Below are 9712 nucleotides of genomic sequence, written 5' to 3'. Positions count from 1 at the left end.
CAAGCACATATATTTGATATTTATTTCTTTAATTTATCAATGGGTGAGATTTAGTTCGTTGAATCAATAAACCGATAAGTTGGGAAATAGTATTACTTATAGTGTGTTGTTGATTATAGAAGGAAACCGTGTCCTAGAGATACTAGGTTGATAATGTCCTCAAGAGGAGTTCAAAGATTGTCATGTTAAACCTTGCAGTGGACTTAGTCCGACATGACAATAAAGTTGAGTGGTACTACTCTTGACTTAGATATTAATTAAATGAGTTGTCGAGAACTCACTTAATTAGTGGACATTCGATATCTTAAACACGGTGGAGACTAACACACTCATAATAAGAAGGAGCCCAAAATGTAATTTGGGATTGGTGCGGTAGTTCAATGATAGTTCTCTAGTGGAATGAATTATCATTGATAAAATTAAGTTGTGTGTTCGGGGCGAACACGGATGCTTAATTTTATCGGGAGACCAAAACCAATTCCTCTCGGTCCCTATCGTAGCCTCTTATTTATAGAGTTCTATACCCACCTATACCCACCTCTATACCCGATCAGTAAGTAGTAGCAGCTTGGGAACCGTTAAGGGTCTGATCAAGTGCCGCAGGCAAGCTAGTAGGGTCACCAAAATAAATTAAAAAGATTTTAATTTTAATTTTTATTATAATGTGGAAGATATAATTTAAAGAGAATTAGAATTAAAATATCTCTCTTGTAAAAGATTTACAAAAGATTAAAGAAAGAGATTAGATCTCTTTCCTTATTTGTAGATTGAGAGATGTTTTATTTTCTCTTTAAAATTATTCACATGTTAATAAAATTAGAATTATAGATATTTCCTTTTTATTAACCATGAAGAGATTTTAAAGAGAAATTTTATTTTTAAAATTTCCGAAACAAATTAGGAAGTTTTAATTGTTGATTAAAACTTGTCCTCTTTGTTTTCCAATGATGGCCGACCACTTGAAATTGATTTGGGAAATTTTATTTTATTTCTCTCAATTAAATCAAGTCAAGGAAATTAAGGAAAATTTATTGTAATTAAATTTCCTAATTTGCCTAGGCCAAGGAATATAAAAGAAGGGTGAGGGTGCCTTCATGTGAGACAACCTCTATTGTTTTCTCTCCCTTTTTCCTTGGTGTTGTGGCTGCCATTACCCTCTCCCTCTCTTCCTCTTGTGGTGGTGAATACTTCATCTCTCTTGGAGTTCTTGTGGTGATACTACTTGGAGAAGAAGAAGAAGAAGGAGAGAAAGTTAGCATATCTTGGAGCTTGGTTAGTATTTTGATTTTCTTCTTTGGTAAAGTTCTTCCTTTGTGGCGAACCTTGCTTGGAGGAGAAGGTGGTTGTGGTTCTCATCTTGGTAGATCCCACACAGTTAGAAGAGAAATACGGTAGAAGATCAAGAGGTTTTTCTACAAGGTATAATTAGTAATTTTATTTCCGCATCATGCTAGTTATTTATGGAAATAATACCAAATACAAGAGGCTTATGATCTAGTATTTCGAATATGTTTTCGATGTTGTGTTCTTTTGTTTCTTTCTTTTTCCTTGTGATTTGATTGTTCTCTTTGGTTAACCTAAAGTTATTTTAGGAAATTAAATATTAGCTTTCTATTAAAGGTTTTGTCTAGTCGGTGGTGGTTGCTCCCATATCCAAGAAGGCCATGTGCCTCGCCACGTCAGTACTGGGAACCTTTTATGGAAATTAGTATTTAATGGAATTAATAACTTAAGGAGACTTGGGTCGAACGTGTTAAGTTCCGCAGGAGATCCAAGTTAAAACCTAAAAGAACAAATAGATTAAGTTTTGGATCAAACGTGTTAAGTTCCGCAGGCGATCCAAAATTTAATTTAAAAGAACACATGGTAGCTAGGAAAAAGGTTCAGACCTTTGTACAAAATTTTTGTACAGTGGAACCTTTAGGTTTTCCGAGTAGCAACCAACAAAAAGTTGACCGAACACTTAGCGGTCGTAAGTCCAATAGGGAGTTAGCATGGAACTAGGAAGTTTGGATGTAGTAAACTTCTGAAGGCCATAACTTTTAACTTGGATATCGGAATGAGGTAATCTCAGATGCGAAATGAAGCTTATTTCAAGCTCTACACATTTTTCTACTTGCCAATCAATTGGTTAATCGATTAGGGGGTTCAATTAATTGGTTGACGTAATTTCATGTAGAAATGGTCTAGATCGATTGGGTAATCGATCAAAACTTCCCCAATCGATTGGGAGAATTTTTGAGCGAACAGTGAGCTTCTAAATCGATCAGTTGATCGATTGAAACCTCCAATCGATCAGCCGATCGATTGGAGCGTTGGAAATCGAGCGATAAGCCTTGAATCGATCAGACAATCGATTCAGGCAATCTCCAGAGATCACAGAGGCGCTCTGAATCGATCAACCGATCGATTCAAAGCCTCCCCAATCGATTGAGAGCAATTCAATCGATTAGGGTTTGACCGTTGTGTATGTTATAGCCATTGGCGAGCGATTCCCTCGGCACTTCTTCGATTTTCTTCTCCACACGACTTCAGCGAGCTCCTCAGCGATTTCTCCACTCTCACAGCCAAATCTTGAAGGCTCTTAGAGACAAATGTAGGTACACTTCCAAGGTTCAAGAGTCAACAACAAGCAACAAGTAAGCAAGAAGGAGTTTTTATTTGCATCTTTTGTGTTTTCTTATTGCGTGAGTTGTATTTGTTGTGTGGACTTGTACAAGGCTTCTCCGCCTTCGGTAGTTACCGTAAAGGAGTGCTTTTATTAGTGAAGAGTGCTCGTGTGTGTGGATCATTATATTAGTCACCTCTTTTTGAGGTGGATATCAAGTAAATCCTTGTGTTAGCATTGTATTTTTGTTTCTTGTTCTTTCTGCTGCATATCATCACCAAGAAGCAAGCAAGCAACGACGAGCACGATGAGCTATTCCCCCCCCCCTCTCTCTAGCACATTTCGACCCTAACACTATTCTCTCTTTGACTCCGTAGACATTTGAGAGTAAAGGGATCGACACTATTTCTCTCATTGACTCTATGATATTTAGGAGTTGAGGGATCAAGTCAGATCCTTAGCCGGTCGGCATGACTCCATGATCAAGTATGATAAGGGCTCTTCTCCCTTATATTGCTACAAACTCCACTTCCATTGACTTCAAGGCTCAACCCCCCCCCCCCGTTTGAGGTCAAGCTATCACCACTAGTCTTAGACTAGAGTATTTCCACCGGTCTCAGACTGAAATATCGCACTGGTCTTAGACCAGAGTATCTCTATCAGTATGTCCTCTTCATGGCTCAACCTCCCCTGTTCAAGGTTGAGCAAACACCACTAGTCTCATACTAGAGTATTTATATTGGTATATCCTCTTCAGGGCTCAACCACTCCCATTTAGAGTCGAACTATCTCCACTGGTCTTGGACCAGACTATTAACATCAGTCTCAGACCAGGGTATCTCCACTAGTCTCAAACCAGTGTATCGTCATTGGTCTCGGACTAGAGCATCCCACGTTTGCTCAGCTCACAACTTCGTTGCCGTGTGCCTTTAATTTCATAGGCTACGCTCTCGCTCAATTCTTGGGCTCCACGCTTGCTCAACTCATGCCTATTGCTCCCGTGCACCTTTAATTTCATAGGTTATGCTCCCGCTCAATTGTTGGGCTCCATGCCTGCTCAGCTCACGACTTTTACTCCCGTGCGCCTTCGATTTCATAGGCTACATTCCCGCTCAGTTCTCGGTCTCCACGCCTATTCAATTCATGGGCTCCGCTCCAATGCACCTTTGATTTGACAGGCTACGCTCTCACTTAATTCTTAGGCTCCATGCCTATTCAGCTCATGACTCTCGCTCTTGTTCGCCTTCAATCTCATGAGCTTCATGCTCGCTCGATTCATAGGATTTGCATTCACTCGACATGGGTTAGTCATTTTCTCTACATCTTGTTCGCATCCGCTTAGTCGCCCACTCGGCATAGCTAGACCGTTTGGTCGGCACTGCTCAGTCGCACGCTCGACATTTGCCGGATTGCCCACTCGGTATTCACCCGATCACCCACTCAGTATTCGCCCAACTGCATTCTTGGCATTCATTCGAAGCTGTTTTTCGTCGCTCGCTCAACATCGCTATCATCGTTCGATCGGTACCACTACCGTTGCTCACTCAACACCGCTATCATCATTCGATTGATATTATTATTCAATCGACACCACATTGTTGCTCGCTTGACACTGCTTCCATCGTTCTTTCGACATTTCCATAGATATTGGCTCGACGTTATGCGACAGTCCCAACAATATGATTCTGTAATTAAGAGTGATTAGACTTACAATATGGAGGGAGGGGAGGGTTGTTTCGTCTTTGTAGTATTTTCCCCTTTTGAGGGTTTGTAGGGGTTCTTCGTGAGAGGAGGCACACACAGGAAGGGGAGGGGAGGTTGTCCCGCCGCCCCCTCTCTACGCCAACGCCACCATGAGCAGCTCCTCTTCTCCCTCTCCACGCAGAAACCGTAGTCATCTCCCTCTCGCCGCCTTCTCTATCTACCAGCTCACACACGCGGCCACCATAGAGGTCCTTCTACCCACGCTGTAGATCGCTGGCTTCGCAGCCAACTAGCCTTCATCATCGATCATTCATCGTCGTCGGATGCACACCGTTGTCCCCCCCCCCCCCCCAGGGGGTTCTCCCTTTCTTATGGCACTCGTGTACGCCACATCACCCCCACGACACACGCCGCCTCTCCCGCCTCTGCCACTGCAGTCGCGCCCTCACTGCCGCTGTCGACATTCCCACTGTCAGATCTAACCAACCTGCACTCCCGTTGTTGGATTCGACTGACCAACACCCTTGCTCAGACCGGTCGGCGCTCTCGACGCTAAGCCAGATCAGTGTTGCTAGCAGCCTCCACTATAGATTCAATGTAGAACCTTCACTACCGGTGCGGATCTTCCAAAGTCGCATGCTTTCGACATCGATCCAGCCCCCGATTCGTGTTGGCAGGCATTTTTGATGTGATCCAACCTCCTCCAAGTCACCACGATCGTGCACCTCGCTATTGTATTTCAGCATTCGAGCCAAGACTATGTTCCGGTCTTTGTGCCATCCGGCCTATGTACCATGTTCCAGCCTATGTGTTGTTCTCATATTCCGGTCTGCATGCCACTGCCATATTTCGGCCTATGTGCTGCTATTGCATTTCAGCTGCATGCCGGATCGAACTCCTCATCCGGCTCACATTCATCTATTTTTTCAGGTCACAACAACTCAATCAGCAACACGACCAGCTCGCCAGTCTATTAGAGGGCGCCCCCCTGAGCTAGGGTATGTTTTTCATGTTTATTCTCCATGCACTTCATTGTTCTACTATTTATTCAGCTCCTTATATATTTTTGAGACCTGCCTCAAACATCAAGGTACCAAAGACCGAGGCAACCCGGTCTCTATCTGTAATAGCATTGACCAGATGCCTTTTGATGATTTGGTTAATATAGAAGATAACTCATCATACCCTCTCTCCTCTCGGTCATGGTAACTTGGTCAACATTTCAATTACATCATTCTAACCATTCCGTCTTCTCAGCTTTCAAACGGGATATATATATAATAATTTTTCAACCTAAGCTTGATTAATATTATAAGTGAACTCTGAGATGTTGTAAAACCTTATATTGTATGGATTCTAAAAGACGAATAAGAATTCAAAGAGGAAATACAACAATAACAACATAGATCTAGTTTCTATGAATTATGACATTACAAGAACAAAAAAGGGTAAAGCAATGACATAGAACCTGAGATATAGTGGAAGTGTCATTGTTGTAGTATCGCCTGAAAGATCCTGAAGAAAATGAACAAGTGAAAGCAAACGGGAAAGATCTTACAAGGGGCTTATGGGTGATGGCACCGAAAAGTTTTTTGTTAATAGGGAATAAGAAACTAAGTCAAGATAATCCCTAAATCCTTGGAGACCAACCCTATATATAGTAGACATCAATTATCAACCCATAGATGATAATGGATTTGGATAATGGATTCTACATATATGAGGCTCACATCTAATAACCCGATACCCGATAACCTTTAAGTTAGATCATTTAGCGGGTTTTGATATGAGAAGTCTTAAATTACATGTGAGCCCGCCTTAAGGGATATTAAATCCAATAATCTTCCACTTGAGATATATGTGATTATAGACAACACATATAACTTTAGATGATATAATACTTAATGGATATAAAATAGTAAATAATCTGGTCCATTAATTTCATTGATATAGGACTAAAGAGGTCATAACTACTGTATATGATTGTAACAAGTTCCAACATTAATCACAATACTAATGTTATTAATGACATAGATCAAGATATGGATGGATGTATAGATGAAAATTAAATGAAATGTGATTAATACATATTAATTTTCTACTAGTCCTGGTAATCTCCAAAGAGATCAGATCATATTTACAAAATATTTTATGCTAAATTGCAATAGCAAATCGATCAACTTTATGATTCTAAAAGAAATCTATATATCATATTTGCAAACACAAAATACTAAATACTAATAGTAAATCATTACATATTTTATTTAGAGAGTTAAACAAGTAAAATACCTATGAATATTTTAAACTATAAATATGTATAATAATCAAAATAAATATTTATATTTATTAATTAACATAAAATAATAAAATAAATACACACCCCTATTAAATAAAACTTTCTTCAATAAAAAAAACATTTATATCCGCAACATGTACGTAAAATATCTTAACACTAAATCTTTGATAATTAAATTGGCTGCTCATATGTTCCATCATAATCACGTTGTGTCATGGTTACCCGGAACGACAATGGATCCACTCCGTTCGTTCCCAGCTTTACACTCTGCCACGTCTGACGGCGACGGGAAGTGCACGTCGACACTTTAAGCAGAACCAGCTTATTTTACGGATTGGTTGAGTCAAGTTAGACCGAGCCCGGCCCAATCACAAGTAGTTCAACCGATCTACATCACTAAAAATAATATACACTACCGTAAATAATTTATTGTTACTGAAATTCAACACGGTAGACTTTAACAAACATTTTATGCATATTTAATAAATTAAATTTGGAGTTAATTGACAAGGGAAAAAACAATACAGTAAATTGAGCACTGTTTAAGGAAAATAATAATAAATTAATTGATTTGATCTGATTGGTTCGTTAAAAATTTGGCTCCTTAACAACAAGACTCAGTCGACTAATTCGCTGGCAGTTGCTAAATTGTATCTGTTTCGCTTTCCTACTAATTCTCTACTTCTCGCTATAAATAATACAAGCTAAAGTGTCCTTAATCAACACTCGCTCCTCTAATCTACTGCCTCTTCTCCTGTTCCACAGTAGAATTACAGAGGCTTCGAGGAAAAGCAGAGTATTAATGGCGACCGGCGATTACCATTTTCCATCGCAGGACTTGAGGGTGCCTAAGCGAAGGCGAGCGGAGCGTCCCCGCTCCTCGCCTCCGTCGGGTTCTGGGCTCACCGAAGACGAGAAGGAGTGCATCCTTGCGCTCCTGGCCTTATCAAGGGCTCCGGTCATTCACGACGAGGAGATGACTCCGGCGGAGGAAGCGAGGTCCTCGTTTTTGCGGCCGGATGAGGAGGAGCAGAGCCAGTCGCTTCCGTTGCCATCGTCGTCTCTACCGAAACAGCAGCAAGAGGTGCCTCCGATTTCACCTCCGTCGCTGTCGCAGCAGGACCAGCCGCTTCCGCAACCTCCTCCGGCGGAGAGAGACTTATCTCCTCTTCCGCCGCAACAAAACCAACCGCTTCCGCTACCACCTGCGGTTGAGGGAACCTTATCTCCTCTTCCACTACCTCCTCCACCAGATCGAGCGATGTCTCTGGTTTTGTGCCCGATGCCGATTCGATGTTATCGACCTCCTCTGCCTCCGCCGCAACCGCCGATCCAACGGCCGACTCCTTTTGTATATATGGCGCCGACACAGCAGAACCAGTTGCAGTATGTATGCTCCGTGTGCGGCAAAGCATTCTCTTCGTACCAGGCCTTGGGAGGCCACAAAACCAAACACCGGAAGCGCCCTGCCGAAATCAGCGCCGCCGCATCCGCCGCGTGGGTCGCCACCGGACCGACAGATCAGAGCAAGCCTCACACTTGCTCTTTGTGCCCCAAGTCGTTCCCGACGGGGCAAGCGCTAGGCGGGCACATGAGAGCCCACTACGAGGGCAATAGACGACAAGCCACAGCCCAGAGCCGACCGGTGGCAGCAGCCCCGTCGTCTTCGCTGACGGAGTGCTCGACCTCGAAGGGCCTGGGAATCGACCTCAACCAGCCGCTGACTCCGGAAGCAGATTGGGCTACTGAAGAGAAAGCGGCCATCTCTCAGCCGGCGACAGCAGCCACGTCCGAACCTACTCGCTTCTTTAATTTCTTCTTTTAAGACATTAATTAAGGCTCTCTTCCGCCGCAACAGGGTGTTTATATTCGTGTTTAAATATTTCTTCTTTTTATTGAGGCGTATTTTTGTAAACATGAATATAAATATATTTTTTTGAATATAAATATATTTCTTAGCCAAGTTATTAACATGATTAAATTTAATAAATTAGTTATTTTGGAAAGTTTAGTTCTCTCGGTTGTTGCGCGTTGATACCGTTGGATCGGATTTCAAGGAGCAGGATTAGTCTTGGCGATCCACAATCAACAATCATTAACTTAACGGAAAAAATAAAAAGGGAAAGTATTTTAACTATTTTTATTATTATTCTAATGCAATCTTCGTTTTATTCTATTTTTAGTCAAGAAAAAAATAGTCAATAATTAATTACTCTATGTAAGTTAGATTTTAATATATATATATATATATATAATAAAAGATTTTGATATTCTGCGCGCCTGTGCACAGTGCGTGACTGTACGCGCACAGAGGATATCACTCGTTTTATTTTTTTAATTTTTTTTTAAATTTTTGAATTAAAAAAAATAATTAAAATATTTTTTAAAAATTTTATTTCTAGGGTTCAGGATTTGGGTTATAACTTTTAAACTATTTTTTTTTAGATTTTACCTCTAGGGTTCAGACTTCCCAATTAGGTTATAGTGTTTGGTTTAAAAAAAATTTAAAATAAAATAAATTTAAGTATTTATTTAGTATTGTAATATGTTGAGGAGATATATTAATGTATTAGAAATTTATATAAGGAAATGTTAATTTTTTTAATTGATTTTTTTAATTTAAAATATTAGAAAAATAAAAAAAAAACCTAGTGATCTCCTGCGCGCTCGCACATTACGTGCTCCTACGCGCGCACACAGTCGTGTACTGTGCGAGCGCGCAGGAGATCACTCCTCTCTATATATATATATATATATATTAAAGAATAATTATAAAAAGGGAAAAACATGGCTAAAAAGGGAACAAAACACTATAATTTTCTTAAATTTGGATGATGTACAAAAAAAAAAAAACACTTAAATTTTTATAAAATAAGTATTTGATATTTTTATTAAAATGATTGAAATTGTCTTCCTTAAGTAGCATTATAAAATATGTCTCAAAGATTACTCTGCTAGACAAATGTTTACACTATAAATCTTGATATTCTTAGAATTTATTTTAAGAAATATGTATAAGATATATGCCATGATTATTATTATGTACTATTTTAATTTCTTATAATTAAGGATAATGATATTGATTATCTAATGACATCCTAGGT

At 40.0% G+C, this 9712-nt stretch overlaps 1 protein-coding gene across 1 annotated transcript; it reads left to right on the top strand.

The window, feature by feature from the left end:
* The first annotated feature begins 7410 nt into the window (after window positions 1-7410).
* Window positions 7411-8433, top strand: LOC121999440 (zinc finger protein 36-like). The gene has a single exon (XM_042554123.1). The coding sequence runs from the start codon at window positions 7411-7413 to the stop codon at window positions 8431-8433; it is 1023 nt and encodes a 340-aa protein (XP_042410057.1).
* Window positions 8434-9712: the final 1279 nt, after the last annotated feature.

The sequence above is a fragment of the Zingiber officinale genome, chromosome 7A, assembly GCF_018446385.1.
Source record: "Zingiber officinale cultivar Zhangliang chromosome 7A, Zo_v1.1, whole genome shotgun sequence".
NCBI lineage: Eukaryota > Viridiplantae > Streptophyta > Magnoliopsida > Zingiberales > Zingiberaceae > Zingiber > Zingiber officinale.
Note: the sequence above shows the minus strand (reverse complement) of the source record. Positions and strands in the feature narration are given on the sequence as shown.

What these genes read in the sequence shown, in the direction of transcription:
- LOC121999440 (XM_042554123.1), top strand. Translation starts at nt 7,411, where the DNA reads ATGGCGACCGGCGATTACCATTTTCCATCGCAGGACTTGAGGGTGCCT.